Source organism: Metopolophium dirhodum, chromosome 5 (genome assembly GCF_019925205.1).
Source record: "Metopolophium dirhodum isolate CAU chromosome 5, ASM1992520v1, whole genome shotgun sequence".
Taxonomy (NCBI): Eukaryota; Metazoa; Arthropoda; class Insecta; order Hemiptera; family Aphididae; genus Metopolophium; species Metopolophium dirhodum.
Window position 1 is genome coordinate 7,433,973 of NC_083564.1, and position 19,606 is coordinate 7,453,578.

Below are 19,606 nucleotides of genomic sequence, written 5' to 3' on the forward strand. Positions count from 1 at the left end.
TGCGCCATATTATTTTGCTTAACACTTTCGTCGAATAATATAATATTATGACGATAATACGATAATATGATGATGATAATAATATAATAGGCAAACGAACGTGTATTTTATTTGGTGGGGTGTGAGTGGTCGGCGATAAATCTTGACTTTTTCATTCGCCAATGTGTATTTGCAAATAAATTCTAATTCTAATTCTAATGCAGGTTGTGGTGAGGATGGTGGTTGTCTATTCAAGATTTTTCTCACATGCGTCTTAATAATAATTATCGCTTTTAACGTTGTTGTTTCAATAAAAACAAAACACTTCACGTACCAGTTCGTTGCGTCGTGCGCAATAAACACGACGTTTAAAAAACGACATTGTTATTCGCCTATCTCGTTGTCTAAGACATCTTCCATCCGCCCATCGCCACCACCATCTGGCCAGAGTATAGTTTCGTAGTTGTAGAGTGTAATAGTTTTTTGTAAGTGTATTTGTTTTTTTTTTTCAATCTATTTATTTAATAAGACGAGTCAGTCCGGATTTGGCACGGTACACGCAGCGCGATCTATGGGTAAAAGACGACGCGTGTTACCGCCACACGTCGACAACAGATCGCACTAGCGGTTATGGACGTGCGGATTTGTTTGCGTGTACACCGTCGCTACTCGTTGCAGCCAGACAGACAGAGAGAGCCGCAACGACTATTCTGTCGTGTGGGACTGGGAACCTCGCTGTGTTAACTTGTCATGTTGTTTCGATAATTATTCGATGAAATCAGAGTGAACACAGCTGGTGGTATCTCAGTTCCATCGCAGAACAATTTCTACGGACGGCATCACACCGCTGGATAAACCCTCCGCACGTATAATATTTAACGTTATACAAATTTGTGTAATAAATAATAATAATGCTATAAATTATCAATATTGTACGAGTGCATAGTAATATACTACGATATTATAGTTAATTATATACCGGCGATCATAACCATGTACCTACTACGCAATTTGTGATGATAATATTGATACGATTAATGATTATGTGTGTAATAAAATAGGTAGCCTTATTATGTTATTTTGTAATTAATAATAATAATAATAATAGTAATAATTCCGTCGTGCAATTGTGAGAACAAACAAATACAATTTGACGCTATCGTCGGTTTTGAAAAGTATAGTGATAATAATATTGTTATTAAAAATTATAACATAATATTGTCATTATGTTATCGCGGTCATTTCTTGCGGCTTGCAGAAATTAATCAAATAGAAAAAAAACGCGTGTATGGTTGCAGTGCTGTTTACATTATTATTGCCGTCTCTCAGTTTTTCTATCTCTACATAGTTATTACTTATTAGTAATAATATTATCATCTCCGGTGCGCAAACCGTTTAATTCTCAGGTGAAAAGTATTATTCGCTCTGCAGTCTGCGCGGTGACATAAAATGATACAACAATTATTAACAATAGAGAATATTATACTACCTAATCTGCCTATAGTTATTATTGATAGGCATAATCCAGTGATGCAAAACGATATCAAACAAATGCAATTTACATTTTGACAGAAAATAAATGTAGATAATGATTTGAACAGATCTAACTATAGCTAGGTTATTATATAATATTATGGTAAAGTATTATTATTCAATATTAATTTTGTTATTTTTCATTTATTTTAATGTTTTCTTTTTTATTGTGTATGTATAATATAAAATAATGAATTAAAAAAACTTAAAAAAAATTGGCAATAATACATTTATTTTCAATATTACGATATAGATTATAGACTATAGTTTAATATCGCACTACATCACCAATATGTATGTGCATTGTAAATATAATCCGCCAGTTTGTGTTTTCGGACATTTACAACCGTAATCGTATAATTTAATCGTGTAACTTGTACTATATAATAATATATTTGAGCATTTTCATTAAATAAACAGAATTATTCGGCCGAGCAATGCATAGTGCACGAACACCGAGTATTTCTCCATAAAATCTTTAAATCAAAATACGTACTTACACAAGTCGCTGTGCTGATATGAAATCATGATAATAATATTATATTGTCATCCCGCGTGTACTGCAGAGAGTATCAGGTTACTTCGACTAATGATAATAGGTATAATATGTCATATATTCATATTCACTACATATCACGTACCTAGAAATCGTTACAGATTGATTTCCTAGTGAGTGGTACTTACAAATTAAAACTTGGACATGTTCAGATAGAATCGTGGGGCAGAGTTTTGGTTTTAATTCATATTATATTTTAATATACATTTTTTATATTATTGATTTCAACATTTGAATCAAACATAATTACCTATAAATTATATATTCTAAATTAGAATAAGATATTATCTGTATTTAATTATACATCCATATTGGTTTTTTTACCCAACCATTAAAATTATATTGACATTCGTATAAAAAAAACTAATAAAATTGGAAACTGAAAATGTCCGTAAACAATTCAAAATACTTTGAAAATTTTATCGTGCATATAAAATGTGATTGTAAACAACCAGTGAAAATTTCATGTTTATACGGTCATTTGTTTGAGAGTTCCACCAAAAACCAAAATCGATTTTGTCGAAAACCTAACGTAACAATTCCCGTTTTTCCTTAATTATTCTTTTGTTTTTCCCTGCGCTTTCGAAAACCATTAAGAATTGTTTTCTTTTGACCCCCAAAGTACCAACTAGATACACTTTTCAATCAAAAAAGATACTTTTGAAAAAAATTTAAGAAGTTTTACTGCCCCAAACCGCGGTGGCGACGGACACAAAAAAAAAATATCATTGTGAAATCAGTACATTCATTGCTCAGCTCAGAATCTAAAATATGGTGAAATCTCTCTATGTCTGCGCAATAAAATAATAATTATTAAATACCTAAGTATAATTTAGTATTCATTGTTAAAATTATAAATATTAATTTTTTTCATTTAAAATAATATTTTAAGTAATAAAACAATGGTATTATTTAACTTAAGCACATCTTTTTTTTTAAAACATCACATGCTTTATATCAATGAAGAACAACAGTTGGGTACATATTATAATAATAATTAACCTTCTTCGTGATTTAATATATTTATTTATATTATGTATGTACTAAGAAAAACTGCTATAATCCTTATCAGAAAACATATCAAATCCAATTGTTCGAATTTCAAAATTAAATATGTACAGTGTACACATTATTAAATACATTTAGTTTATTTCCTACGATATATTTTGTTCGTAAATTACAACTTATTAGTTATTACTTTCCCCTTTTTATTAAATATTCATAAGCGAGCAATCCGCAATTATTCATATTTAATTAAAATGATTTAAAATATAAACCATACAGTAAAAAATATTGTCTATATTATGGTGGGTAGTTATTGAACGCCTTACGTATAGTAAATTACTCGTTTACTCAAGTTACTCTACAGTCTACACTTTGGTTGACTAATTGCCATTTTGAATAGTAATAATATGTGTGCCGTAGATTGTCTTTTAACAATACAATCTATATTTAATGACTTATGAGGTTGGTTTGAGCTCAGAGTTGTAATAATAGAAGACATAAACTAATAACAATTTAAAAAATAATTATACATATTTAAATGCTAGGTATTTATTATAAACAAAGAAGATATTAGTATTTTACGACATTACCAACCACTTTTTAATATACGACTTTTAGTATCTTATATTTTTGATTTATTATTAAATATAATGGGTTAAGCTTCAGTTAGATATAAATCAAATAATATATATATTTTTAAAAATGAACTTGATTTTTATATTTATGTATTATAACAGTTACATAAATTCCGGTATTTAAATTAATTGTTTATAAACCTGTATATATACATGATTAGTGAGTACATGACTAAATATGGGGGCTCGTGTAATGTAAAATTGTATATCAGGGTTAAGGCGATAAATTGCTTTGAATTTATTGCGCTACACAAATTGTGTAGTACCGTAAACTAACAGAGAAGATAGCTCTAAATTAAAACAGCAGAAACCGTCTAAATTAAAATTTGCCTCTGTAAGGTACCTTTGTATCGTCCTTTTTATTCGTTGAATTTTCATAAAATATTGTTCATGCATTCTTTTGATTATTTTCTAGTGTTTTTTAAACATAAATTAAACGACATTAATTGTACTAAACAAATTTGAATTGTTATGTAAAACAAAATGTGTCAATAACCATATTAATAGGTATGTTTTATTTATTCTTAAATTTCGTTGATTATTGCTCGCATTGCTTGTAATTTTAATTTATTTTTAAATGTGTAGAACTTCAAAGACTGAATATATATTCAATGCAAATAATACTTTGTGTTTAAAATATTGATTTAAAACGTAAAATAATAATTCTATTAAGTATTTTTATAAAATAACATGACGATAATAATTAACAATCATTTAAAAATTGTTTTTATATTACTTCGTTTATACTGACGTTTACTCGAATTAAGTACTAGATTGTGTGAAGGTCTTTTGATTGGTCATTCAATCATGTGCAAATGATATTAAATATGAATGGTCAAGGTTGTGGTTTGTGTACTGATCATATTATCTTCTGGTGGAATTTGTTTTTCAAATCATGTAACATATTATTGTATTAATTACACGTGATAGATACGTAGATATACAGTTGAAGTCTAATTTAATATACCGCTTAAATATATGATTTTAAAAAAGTAAATTATAATACTTACTCCTAACTTCTTTAATCCATTCATTGATAGATTTGTTACTGCTTTTTAATCAATTCCGTCATTAAAATAAAATAAAGGTATTTTATATTTTTATAAATACTTACTTATTATGTTTTTTTTATGGTTATAGTTATTATTCGGTTAATTTTTAAATCATTATATTTTACTCATCCAATATTAAAACTTTAAAATTATTATTCAACTAATTGTTAAGTTATACAAATATTTTAGTCTATAGTTAAATAGTTTTTCTTCTTTTAAAGAATATAAAATAATTAAAAACCACGCCCAAGACTAACATAGTGTAAAAAATGTAAATACTTCGTTGCGTAATTTAATATTATTGAGGGCGTAATGAGTAGGCAATTCAGAGGCTTTGGTGTATGCATCCAGCGTAAAAATATGGCCGTGTGGGCCTCGTACCGGAAATGACCGTTTCTTTAGAATTTTTTCGTTCCGCCAGTTTGCTACTCAATAAACGTTCGCGTTGGAGGTAGTTTTCCTTCTCACTCAGCCCCGCCATCTAGTTTGGCAATATAGACCTTGACGGATTAATATCTGTTTCGCAAATTGTCGGTTTGAATTTTAATATAAAGATTACAAAATATACTGGACGCACACGTATTCCGGAACTTGAATTCTTATAAAACCTACAAAATAAATTAAGTTTTTAGGGTTGGCTTTCTTTTACCACACGTCATATATTTCAGTTCGGGAAAAGGTTAAAAATGTATTAAACTTGGGTCGGAATCTGACTGATGTTCGGGAAAAATGACGTGTTTAAACATTACAATACCGTGGAGTAATAATAAAAAAACCCGTATGTGTGTGTGTGAGAGAGAGAGAGAGAGAGAGAGAGGGCGACTGAGAGAGAGGGAGTGAGAGAGAATGGTTTAAGGGCCAAGAGACGCGTGGCACGAAACCCCACGGCTGAACTGGGTCAGTGGTGCATTGCGGCGAGTACTTAATGTTGTATTCTCTCTTCAATCCCTTCTACCCCACTCCCCGACAACTACCGTACACTTTTCTCGAGGCTTTTATCTATACGTATATACATACATATTTCCTTCCCGCTCCCGTTCTCTCTACCACAGTCCCTCTCACACTCTCACGTTCGTTCTTTTATCCTTTGCCATCGCACTAAAGCTTGTCAGAAAATCTATTGTGCGAAAGAATAAAACAAAATAATAAAAGACAGGTGAATATAAATCTAATAGTGTAGGTCGATCGTGTATACGCCACCGCATACTTAAACCCCTTTGCCAAATGGGCCACGTCCGTTTCGATTAGGACGTTTATTGATAGCACATATATGACGGTTGCCAAACTTTGTTGTTGCAAATTTTACTGTTCCTAATTTGAACAGACTATTAGAATTATATTGCGTACATGCCAATTCAATCATCGAGAACCCATCTAAACAGGTCCAGTTTATAGAAATACGAGTATATACGATATTCTAAAATGTTATCGAATTAATTGAATCGATTTATATTCTAATGTTAGTATGTAACTAGGAAATTCGTTTTTAAATTGGTTTTGTTTGAAAACTAATAATGTAATATGTAAATGGTATACTTGATAAGTATACGGTATAGTTTATTTAAACAAGATGGAATACTTTCTGAATTATATCGCTGAAATAAAAATGTAAACTAGTAACATTTTAACTATGGTCTGGGTGTGAATATGTGTATTTTTATTTTTTTGGCTATAGTGGCTGTTTTCATATAAAATACATTTATTTTTATGCGCAGTTATCAAGATATAAATCTCGCTTAATGCGTTTTTATTGAAAATTATCATTAAACTCTTCATAATCGAGAGCGTGGTCATGTTTTAATTAATATAATATACCTATGTATCCTGGTTAATTGCGGGAGCTGCATTGCATACACTTATTTATAATAAACCTTCTTTGACATGAAATTTTATTAGTTAACTGCACATCAACATTGGTCTAATATAAAAAATATAATAATAATATGATATAATATACTACATAGCATACACACTATAAAACATGTCTATTGACATAAAACTATCTCCGTCTGACGCTGTCGTCGTGGTGTTTCCCTATCATTAGAAATGCGAATGCCGATATAATTAATAATCAATTACCCACTGCAGTGTACGGTTCATTGCGATCGCGTGTGGCAAACATTATTAAACGCGGGAGTCCAATATCGACCGCATCGAATGTATCGAAATATCGAATGATCATATTTTAGAATATAAACTAATGTTTGGTTTCGTATTGCCGTAATCGATTTGTTCGCGATGGATTTTCATAGTCTCGAACTTTATCATCTGTGTTGTTCTTATAATATTTGTTTCGCTGATATGTACACTCGTCCGATAACATACAGTATTACATTGTTTGATTGGAGTTCACGCGCGTGACTATATCAATCGTTGTTTTCTTGCCATATATTATGATAACGACGACGCGCGAAGGTGTCCTCTATCCGTTTTTAACAAAGCTGGGCACTAACTAATGAGAAAGTTAAAATAAGTTAGAAAGTTACATTTTTAGTAACTTTCTAACTTAACTAGTTAGTTTTAATTCATATTAACTTTGTAACTTAACTAGTCGAATTTAATTTGTAAAATAATCTAATATAACTCGTTAAAAATAATAAGTAAATAGACTTTTTTGTAGTTTTTTTTTTAATTTATTGAATTTTACAATTTCTTATTTTGTTAAACTTTCTATATTCTAATGACTGATATTCCAAGAAATTAAGATTATTAACTACTTATATATTTGATATATTTGGTCAAATTATCAGTTGACAGTTCTTCAATTTAATTTTTCTTTCATTACCAATAATTCAAGTTAGTTACCTACATACATAACTTAAGTTACTATTTACACCAAACTAACTTCTATCTAACTAAGTTATTGATTTGGTAAATTTCAGAAACTTATATTCTAACTTGGTTACTTTTTATATTAAAGTAACTTTACTTTAACTAGTTTAAAAAAAGTAACTAACTTGCCCAGCTTTAGTTTTTAAGATCCTCATATAACCTGAGAAACCGGTCAACGGGGGTTGAAGTAATTGCACAAACGCGTTCCCAGAGAAAAAATGTGGCTGTCCCATCTAGGCGTGGATTAGGGTGGGTGGGGTGCTGCGGTGGTTACGTGGCATGATTTCGCATGCGGTGGAAAGACGAGGGGGACATCGCGCGCGTATATAGTTTCCTACGACGGACACACGACGCGCGTAGGGCCGGACGCTGCCCCCTTCCCCTCACCGCGTCTGATGTGCGATGCACCGCCGCCGCAGTTGCACGCTAGCACACACGCACAAAAATACACGCGAGCATAGGCGTCAAGCGCACAATTGTGCAACGTCGTAGTGTGGCAGCGCCCGTCCGCCGCGCCACGGCTTTGGCTGGCGCCCACCACCGCGCCGCCGTCACCTCCAGCGCGGCCGCGTACATGTCGTTCATTTCATTCTTCGGTCGTTCGCGGCAGAGACCGACCGTCGGCGGCGACGGCGCGCGCCGTTACGCAAACGGCGAACAGTCGGTGTAGTGCCTACGGGCGTGCTCGCGTGCCGTCGCATCGCAGTCCGTTTGTTCTCTCGCTGTTCACTACCTGCGTCGCACCAGCCGTCCGCGTTCGGTGTTCGTATCTTCCGTATCCGTTCGTTTTCGTTTCGTTCACTCTGCGTCTCTGCTTGATATTACTCGTCCGCCGTTCACCGCCACCATCACCACACACCGCGTACACACGTCGTCCAACACGTTTCGTATACGGGTGCTCGAAGACCGTACCAGAAGTGTTTTTGACATGGACACACGGTTTTTGCCGTTCCCAAATCATGTAAATGCACTATCTGGTACGACACTTCGGCGCCCATTTTTCTACTGTCCGACCATCCGTCACTATTATACCATGTACCGCTATAATGCTGCAGGGATCGTACCACCTAACCAGTACTGCCACACGACAAGACTGCTGCGAGGACGACGACGACAACATCCTCCTCAAGCAGTTACTGTTTTGAATTTTTTGTTTACAAATCGATTATTATTTATTGCGTCAGCGTATTGATCGCCACGAATAGGTACGGTATGCCCGCCGTGCGCGTTTACTTTTATTGCCTCCTCGCGCGCGCCGGTACAATCGAATACGAGTGTAGTTGCCTGTACGTTAATATCGCGCCTGCTGTATAATTATTATTATAATAGTGGTCACGATTCGAACGTAGTTCAGTGTAATGTTCCATAACGATAATAATATTATGTGCATAATCTACGCATAATAATATTATTACGATGTTGGCGTTGGTAAATTATTGTCGTGCAATACGCGTGTTTCGCGCGGGATTTGGCCCACTGCAGCGGCGCGCGTTACCCTCTTATCCGCCGCGTAGCTCTAATCTAACCGGGTCGGTCTATTTTTAATCGGTCACCGCCAAATGAATAATACTATAATAATATTACTATACTGCAAGCACAATGTCCGTTACGATCCGTAGTCGTATGTGCGTATTTCATCTAGCCCCGCGCGATAATGCAGCAGCACTGCAAGGAAACGACGGCGTGCTTACGCCCCTCGGCCGTATCTCTTTTTCCGATATCGCCGCCGTCGTGTTTCGTAATATTCGTATTAATTATTGTACTGCGGTGCAGTTTATTTTTCCCGACGGTCTACCTGTGGTATGCATACCGTCGTTTGTAATATTATGCACGCGCGCAGTTTCTTCGGTTCGCCGACGCAACACTCGCGCACGCGCGTAACGAACGCGTGTAAATGCACTGCAGTAATCGCAATTAATGATTTACGACGTCGCGAGCTCTGTGTAATAAAATTTATCAAATTTAATAAATTATTATTATTATTATTATTATTATTATTATTACGTGTGGTGTTGTTTACGCGTTTTTGTTGTGTTTAATAGTATATTGTTTGTTCTCGGCCACGACGGTTAGGCAGGTCGAGACGTGGCTGTAATAGGTATTATGCGAATTATAATAATATTTATTATTACAAATCCTTCGGTTCCAAGAGTTCAACGCGCGCACTGCGTACCTATACTATTATAATATTATTATTTATAATTTACAGTTTAAGTGCAGCACGTTATTATTGTTACTTAATAAATAATAATAATAATATAACAACTGCTGCAGTAATATAATAATATTATTACGTACGCATTAAATCGACCCCCGAGAACGCGTAGGTAATTATTGACTGAACAATAATAATAATATAGACGACGAGTTCGGAGTTAACGAGCTCACGTTATGTGTAATATATTATTATATATTATCACGTTTTGTCGCATAACATAATGTACATAATTTTTGGACAATTACATAGGTCTGCGGCCACAATTATTAATATTCTCGTTCAGCTCTTGGAATCGGTCCCACTAAACTGTTGTTACGTTAACTTTTTTTTTTTGTACGACGTAAAACTGTTTATTATTTTAATAATATATTATAACGTGTAATAAATTTCTAGATATATATTGTCATTGTTGTATTTTTAGTATTTTTATTGTTTTTTTTTTACTTCAATGTTCCTCATAATGCATACTTAAAAATTAGTAATTAACATGTAACAATATTTGTGTATGTCATGCAAGCGTGCACGTTTAAAATGTTTAACTGCAGTTAATAGTATTATACTTTCGTCTGTTTTTTTTTTTATTATTATTATTTTTTATACATCTTAGAAACTAGGTTTTAATTACAGAATAAAACTAGGTATTTTAGTTTGCATACTATTATGTTTTTATATGTATAGAATATTATTATAATATTATGTTATTAATCTCTGGGAAAGTCGCCAATTATTATGAAATCAACTGGATTTTCGAGTTTGTTTTTTATTTTAACTTTTTCTCTCTACCAATAATTAATGTAAATAAATATTATAGTTTTAATAAATTCCGACAGTTTTCGTTTAGAAGCCGATTAGAACCGTTAATAACTTAAAAAATTATAAATTATTTTATATCCATGAATACATTGTGTATACGTTGCACTATGTAGGTGTCTAACACCCTAACCCAATAACTATACATAATATTCAGTACACGCTGTAAACGGTTCATAGGATCTCATGTTGGTAAAATTTTTGGAATTCTATTCATGTAATAACTAATAATATGACAATTTATTATTAGTGCGTACTGCAGCTGCTGAGTGGTTGACAGGTCATCGTCGTTTTGTATACGTGTTCGTAAAATATAATGTACGAAAACGAGGCGAGTTGTTAAATGGCGATCATCATGAGCGTGCGCGTGTGTGTGTATACGAATGGCTTTAATGTGCTGCAGTATGTGTTTTAATATAATGAACAATTTATTATCATTTAACGTCGTGTACGGCCGTACGGGTAGGAGAGGTCGGCCGACCTCTGCTTCAATAATAGTAATAATTATTATTATTGTCGCCATCTAAAACACTGCGGGCCCATATTATATCATTATTATTGCTGGTAGGTACCCATAATATAATATTACAAGTTATAACCTTTGGCGCGGCTACATCAAGTACTGGCAGCGGTCGGTCGAAATTCCACCGACGACGGACGGACAGCTCTGCGGTGGCGGCGAAAGGTCGTCTCGGCGACTCTTCGCTATCCTACCGTAATATTATGATAATAACAGCGATACAATATCGATGATTTCAATATTGTGACTTACGCGTCACATTATATCCGCGTAGGCCGCGATTATAGTCATTAGTCGTGGTCGTCGTCGTCGTGGTGGGTGTAACGGACACGTTCGTGCAGGGCCCAGCAAGTCGAGCACGGTTTCTGCTAACAGAATGTTGCGCGTCCGAAGTCGTGCCCGAGATATTTGCGCAGTGTCATATAGCATAATAATAATATCCGTACGGCTGTTTACGACAATCGAGATAGATAATACGCACATTTTTACATACATCCGACGCTCGGCGTTTCCTCACTCCTTCCCTAGTCCCTTATACGCAATCATATTTAAATATATACATAATATGTTCGCCCCCCCTGCAGGTAGGTATATACGAGCAGCTATACCGCATCAACATAACTACCCTATACAAATGAATAGCGTGAACGCACGCGACGTCCGTTTAATATTCAGGTCTTTGCATGTAATTTGCTACTATATAATATTATAATGTTGTATATATCACACACGCGCACGCACCGTCGTACTTCCAGCGGTTGTTGTGTTCAGATTGACGTGCTACCCCCGTTCCACTGTATACGTATAAATGTATAATACAAGTAGGTAGTTATGTACATAATTGTACAAAAACCGTATAATATTATAATCCTTTAAACGCGAATCGTCGAGTATTTCTTAAACGTTCGATGTATATACAGGGTGTAACAGAAATAACTGACTTTTGGAATAACTTTTGTTCAATCATTATTTTAATTTTTAATACTTAAAATAAAAATTTTTTGATTTGAATTTTTTTGAATAAATTCAAAATAGCCAATTTGTGAATCTGGCTATAAGAACGATTTGGATGGTAAAAACATTTATCTAAGTACAGTAGTTTATTTTTTTGATTAAATTAATTTGGAATGCAATAACTTTTTTAAAAATATTATTTTTGGAAATTTGGTAACATGGGTATATTTCTTAAACTATTTACTAATCATATAATTTTATCAATTTTTGTCATACATTTAAGTTGCATAAATATTTTTTTTTTTGGTCAGTTCATTCTGTTATATTCTGTATATGACTTAAGTTTCTGAATAATAATCTCGTATGCCGGTCAATGATGTCAATACTCTATATTTTTCGCGAAAAGATGCCTCCCTTTTATACGGTATTATAATATACAAAGGCGAATACTGCACCTTCCGATTTTCTCGACCTATAATCGTTAATACTGTACCTAATTCTTGTCGTGACTCATCCTGTATATGTATTTATTGTATAATGACGTGAATACACCTATGAAACATCTATCTAATAATAAATATCAATACCATCGTATACTATACGTATACATAATACATATTATATTATTATTCCTTACCTATTTATGTCGTATTGTTGTGCAAAGACGACGACGTATATTAACTACAGCACACTGGGTCGACGTGACACGATATCGATCCTATACGCCCATGTAGCTATAAGTCATAACATTTTATAGTCTTAAACACACGATGAGCGATCTAATGAGATGACGTACGAGAATATATTATAATTTGTAATCTTATCTTTTATTCGAAAATCGACAATGTCTGGTTCGTAATTTTTATATTTGCGAACTACGACGCCGTGAACCCAACTAGCAATTATAATATTATATATTATTATTATACCCACATTTAACGTGACGAATGACAACGGAGAGGCACTATAATAAACTACCTAAATTGTACACACGTGCAGTGGTGCGTGCACTCGGGGACATGCAATCGATGTAAAACGATTATAAGTTTTATTTCCGCGATGATTGAAATACATTTCCATACACTGCAGGTGATTCGTTCAACGTAAAACAAACGATTTTGAAAATATTTTTAAGTTCTTACTACTTACTACTTCTTCTCTGACAACTTGCATTTTTCATATTAAAAAATTCGGAATAGATTTGATATATAAAAATTAGATTTCAAACGAATAATTAATTGGTACCTATTTTAAGTTTAGATAACCTGATCATCTAAACTTTAAATACTTCTAATTATTAACTACCTATTCTCGTCCTAAATTTGATTTTTATAAATCGAAATACTCCGAAAATATTCTGTTCTAGAAAAAGCGTTGTCTGATTAAAGCGTTTCTGCCAGTAGGCCGAGTTTGATTTGGTGCCTCCCCCACCATTAAAAAAATAATTTTGTCGCGCCCCTAATGAATATTGGCCGATTGGCGCCCTAGGATGCAGCCTACTCAGCCTATTGTTTAATCCCTGATAATAAGAAATTGAAAATGTACGTTATCATTAAATAAAGGAAAAAATGACAAGCTCAACGATAAAATGAAATAGCAAAAAAAGGTTTAAAAAACGTTAATAGTTTTTGAAACAATGAGTACCCTTTGATAAAATAATACACTGCACACAGTAGTGAAATCCTCGTCTTGCAGTGCCGTATAGTACTATCATATATAATACTATAACAGTTAATAGGTAGTATAACCCCATAAGCAGCTTTATGTTGGAGGCGCCCGGCGGTCACCGTCTACCTAAATCCATTTTACTCGGTTTCTCCTGATGCCCCACCACAGCTCATCAAAGTCGTCCTCCTCAGCAATAAAAGCGTAGTACGACGGGTAATGTCCGTGACGTGTTCTGGGCGATGTACAAAATGATATAATAATGTAATATGTAATACGTAGTAGATATATAATATTACACGTAGGAAACGCAATTTTTTCTACCAACGCAAGCGGCAGATGAACACATATATACGCAATATATACATAGTGTTTCCACAGCATAATATGCCAAGTATACTAAACTATATTCGTGGCGAGGAAAACAGACAAAAAAATATTAAAAACTAATACTCGGGAGTCGGGGCCGCATAAATATAATACGAAATCACATATTCGTATACATATAACATAATATACCTACCTATATTACACGCTGCTGTTCGGCGTCGGCGAACCGCACACAATCGATATACCTAATATATAAACATCGTAATAATACGCATGTGTGTCCTTATGCTTTTGTCCTGTGTTGCGGTTGGCGTATAATATACACCTCGTAGCCCGTGGAAATGTGTAATGGATAATATTGTTTGTATTCGAATATTTTAAATGGCGCATATATATAATAGGGCGGGGGTAAAGAAAACGCACGCGATCTAGGCCGGCGTGCGGCATACTCGTCATTATTATTATAATATAATATATTATATTATTTTCATAATAATTATAATAATATGCAAACTACAACTATGTTTTCGATTGATAAAAATATCAAAACATGTTTTTTTTTAAAATTCTTTTCGCGTTTGTAATAATATAATGTAATACATTGTAATACCTAAATATGTATAAGACTGCACGCATTGTATTATTTATACAGAGTGATTCACCCAGCACGCTCACCCCAATTTTTTTTTAAATATTAATATTATTAATACCGACATTAAGTACCTACTTTTAAGTTAAGTTTAATTTCGTTCGAATTTTGATTTATTTATATCAACATTTCCAAAATGATTTCCTCGCAAGGATGTCAGTGCATTATTTGTTTTATCTCTCTGGCCCACGCGCAACATAGACAAAACGGATTAACGCAGAATCATTTTTTCTATGTTCTTAAGTAATCTTAGAGTAAAATCACACATTACAAAAAAGATAAAGAATAATATTTTTGAGGGAATGTTATATCGATTTGTCTAAATATTATCACAACATTTTTTTGTTTATTTTGAAAGTCGAATACAAAGTCAAATAACAATAAAATATAAAATCGATATGTCATTCCCTCAAAAATATTATTCTCTATATTTTCTGTACTGGGTGATTTTACTCAAAGATTACTTAAAAACATAGAAAAAATGATTCTGCGTTAATGTATTTTGTCTATGCTGCGTGTGGGCCAGAGAGAGAAAACATATAACGCGTTGACATCCTCTCAATTTACAAAAAAATTCTGCTACCTACTTGTTTGAAAAAAGAAATATTTGTATCATAGCAGGATACATTAATTTTGCATAAAAAAATCCAAGAAGGCTCCTATTTAAAAATATGGTCCTTGAAGTATAGTCCACGATATATTATATTGTGTAGAAGACATAGGAGCTATTCTGAATTAAAAACTATAATAATCAATATTAATATTGTATAATTTGTAAAATATTGTCCACATCTATATAAATTGCTACCCGCATAATATTGTGTTGTCTCCGTCTTACAAATGTACAACATAGCTAAAAACTGTTTTCGCGTAACAATTTTACTTCTCCTCTGTATTCATAGTAGAATTACCAAAATTCCACAACGCGTAGGGAAAAATTTGCCTATGACGTAGCGTTTTTATTTTTTGGACAACATAAATTAAATTCAAATTATAAGTTTGAGAACATTAGTTTTTTTTTCATATAATTAGTTATCAAAAAAATTAAGACTACGTCACAGATAATGTTCTTCCCTATACGTTGTAGAGTTTTGGTAATTCTACTATAAGTACAGAGATAGTTAAGTTGTTACACTCAAAACAGTTTTTGGCTATGTTGTACATTTGTAAGCCGAAGACAACACATACGGGTAGCACGCCCTCTTAAACGAATGTTAAAGAGAGGGTAATGACTAAGATAATGTTTAGTACACAAAGTTTAATAAACCAGAAACTAGGTAGTAGCCAGTAGATACTCATTTGCTTCTAGATTTAGATGCATCAATATTTCCAAATAAAATCATTCGCTTAACTAACAATTCACCATAAAACATGTCGGTTATAACTTATAATACTATAGTATTTGAAAATATTGTTATTATAGTGTAAACTTGAAAATTCCAAAAATCAGAATAAATGAATAATTTAAGGATAAAAGCGGATGAGCGTGTGAATCACACCCTGTATTTATTTATATACCTATATTGTTATGTATAATAATATATAATAATATTATATGTGCTAATGTGTGTATATTATTATGTATTACGTATTTATGTATATTTGTATGTTTGTCCGTATTCTATCATCGTTGCAGCAAGTGTTTATGCCGGATTTTCGCACTGTGGCAGTGTGATTAGCTGGTTGTGTACATATTTGATATTATACTCACGGCCACTAAACACATTCCACTGGGCGTCAGGCCATGTCCGACGACAACGACAACGACGACGACGAAGTTCACTATGTAGAATAACGAAAATAGTAGTATATTGTAGTAGGTAGTAGTAGTTAATATTTAATAATAACAACATTATATTCATGTATAAAAATCAGTTATTCGTTACTGTTATACATTGAATCATCATTACCACATTAATATATTTTAATACGTGTATTAATGTATCATACGTGTTAGGATCGCGTTAAATTGAGCTGTAATATATAAACCAGAGGTTATCACTATGACGTGTTTATTTTTGTATTATGTAATTTTAATAGTAATACAAATGTCAAATACCTATACAATATTATAATAATGATTATTTTTTATGTTTAAAATAACTACGCGGTCTCCAGTGTACTACTTGAGTTGATGTACAACAGACCAGATTTAATATTATATAATATTATCATTGTGCATGTGTTGCTGCACACGCATATAATATGATGGATGGGGCCATGGGTGGCGTTTATCAACGCGTACATAATTTATTGCAATATTATTATTGGCCAACTGTGTAGATTTAAAAAAAAAATAGGTACCTCAAAGACCGTTTCGAGGAGTTTGATAATAATATATTCTTGTACATACATTTTAATAAAATTTATATACAGTACAAACAATACACACGTAAAAGTGCATTTATATGCAATATACATATAGTTCAGAGTTTGAGACGGGAATCCATACGACTATACAGCTAGTGTCGCAACAAAACGTTTTATCGAATTGTACCGATCGGTCGAGTCTTAGGAGAACTTACTACCGCAGGCCACAAAGCTAATACGCGCGTCATTCCTCTAGATCAAAATATTTTTTATTACATTATTAAATGCGCACACGTTGAATGCGGTCGACGGTACGCGTCGCGAACAGTTTTTACACCCAGATTAGATTTTTTTTTGCACGTATGTAGGTATATGCGGTGAACCGTGAGCAATTAAAAACTAAATAAAATAATAACACTTTACTCAGGGCCACGACACTTCAAATAAAACATATCTGGTGTATACATAATTTATTTTTATTTTTTATCTTGCCCGTGTTCGTTTGTTTGGTGTGCACATATTATTATCACATATTACATGTTAGTATAATAATATCTGACATTCATACAAAAAATGACTTATTTATATTATTATTGTCCCCTTCCTCTAGGACCAGTATAACTTGACAAAATATTATGTTAAATGATAATATTATATGATATTATATGATAAATCGACGTATGACAATATTATAACGTATAGGTCCTATGCACAGATAATCGCATTTCCGGGGTGTATCATTTTTTTTTCTTCTCATACTAAAATATTGTGTCTGTATATTTTAACCAATAAACATCAAAACTAGTATAACTTTTATACGGAATCAATATCTGTCGTCGTGGATGAGTTGGTGATATTATATGTAGTTAAAATGTAATTAGCGCAGACGGTAAATAACCTTTCGATAGTAAAAGAATCTCAGTGATTCGGTGTAGACCCAATTACTTGAGTTCGCTTTTATATGTCCGAGTCGTATACACATACAATGCATATAGTAATCCCTATTTCCCTAGAGGGCGGTATAAAAGTAAATTTTACTTTAATGAAAATACGTAAGTTTATTTTTCTGAAAGAGGAAATACATAATATTATAGTGTGTTTTTCATTTAAATTTGAAACTAGCTCGCAGATAATAAAGCTCCACAGTCATTCAAAGTCATAGTGTCACAGTCGCCGTGATAAGAGTGAAAAATAAAACATAAATATAAAATCATTTATTTTTTTTTAAACGCAAAATAACTCGACGGGTGTTACGGTGATTTTTTTTGCGTCCCTCTTGTTACTTTGTGATAATGATAAATATAAACTTTATAATATTGAAAATATTCTGTTTTATGTGAATTATGACAGTGACATACCCAATGTACGAACGAACGTAGGTGAAAAACCTAAAAAAAAAAACTAGTATATCCGGACTCTCCGGTTTACTGCGGGACTTTCTGTAGTAGGTATAATCTGTACTCGAAGGTTTTCGTACGTTTTATTGCGATACTGTTCCTCTCATTATTGCCGACAAACTGTATTCACTGAATTCTATAAAAAGTAGTGTAGAATAATATAATTATCATCTCTCATTGGCTGCAATCAATTACAAAACGAAACAAACGCGTAACTCCCTGCATAATCCTATACCTATGATACGAGTTAATTTAATGGCTGGCTGCATAAAAATTATATAGGTACGATTGTATAAGAAGAGAAACTATAAAAATATCGATGAACTCCTTACCCCTCTTGATTTTATTTACAATACGTTCTACGCATAATATTATATTACATTAATTCATTCCTATATAATGTAGTAACGCTTATTTGACATTTTTTTTAATATAACATGATAATAAATTTGTTCTCTTTTTAATTTTGTAATTTTATATTTTAGTGCCGCTTATGTATCATTCGGTGGATTATTGATGCGACTGCTGGGTGACCCAAACAATTTACACGGATTCGAAGTGGACCAATGCGTTTACCTGCTGATGAAGAAATTAGCTTTTTAAAGTTATTTACAGTTAGGGGGAAGAGGGGGGCTGTAATTAGTTTGCAAAGATAAACTGTATACATTTTTATACAATTAAAATATAAACATTACAAATATGTATTATGATAATATTTGTCTTATTATTTTTATTATTTTTTTTAAATACCATTTCATTGAAATGTGTTGACGGTACCCTTATCGTATGCATGATAAATATACCTCCTATCTAGATGTGTCTGTTGATGTCATGCGGTAAGTAATGACAGGAATGTTAATTACATCCAGTTTTATAATTGATAATAGATTGCAAAATATAATCCCTCTACCTATTGTGCCGTTAATCGATTTAACGATATCTACAATAACTGCTGCAATTCGTTTAATTGCCTGCAGCTTTATTTATGCAAAAAACAATCGCCGTTTTCACTCCAGTTTTTCCAAATAATTTGGAATATCTTGCAAAACATTATAAATATAGTGGTGCATCTCATTTCTGTCATATTTCATGACTTTGGCTGCATACTTTCCTACATATAGGTATACAATGTACATATTATAATAAAACTCTCAAACGTGT

The 19,606-nt window shown here is 32.8% G+C and overlaps 1 protein-coding gene and 1 pseudogene across 2 annotated transcripts in view; both read left to right on the top strand.

Moving 5' to 3' along the window:
- Positions 1 to 19,160, top strand: part of LOC132945798 (DNA-directed RNA polymerases I, II, and III subunit RPABC3) — a 69,935-nt gene extending 50,775 nt beyond the window's left edge. For both annotated transcript variants that reach the window (XM_061015563.1, XM_061015564.1), the window contains exon 4: positions 18,931 to 19,160. In XM_061015563.1, the coding sequence (XP_060871546.1) occupies positions 18,931 to 19,048 (118 nt within the window). In that variant the 3' untranslated portion in view covers positions 19,049 to 19,160. The remainder of the gene's footprint in view (positions 1 to 18,930) is intronic.
- Positions 8 to 10,947, top strand: LOC132945797 (uncharacterized; annotated as a pseudogene).
- Positions 19,161 to 19,606: the final 446 nt, after the last annotated feature.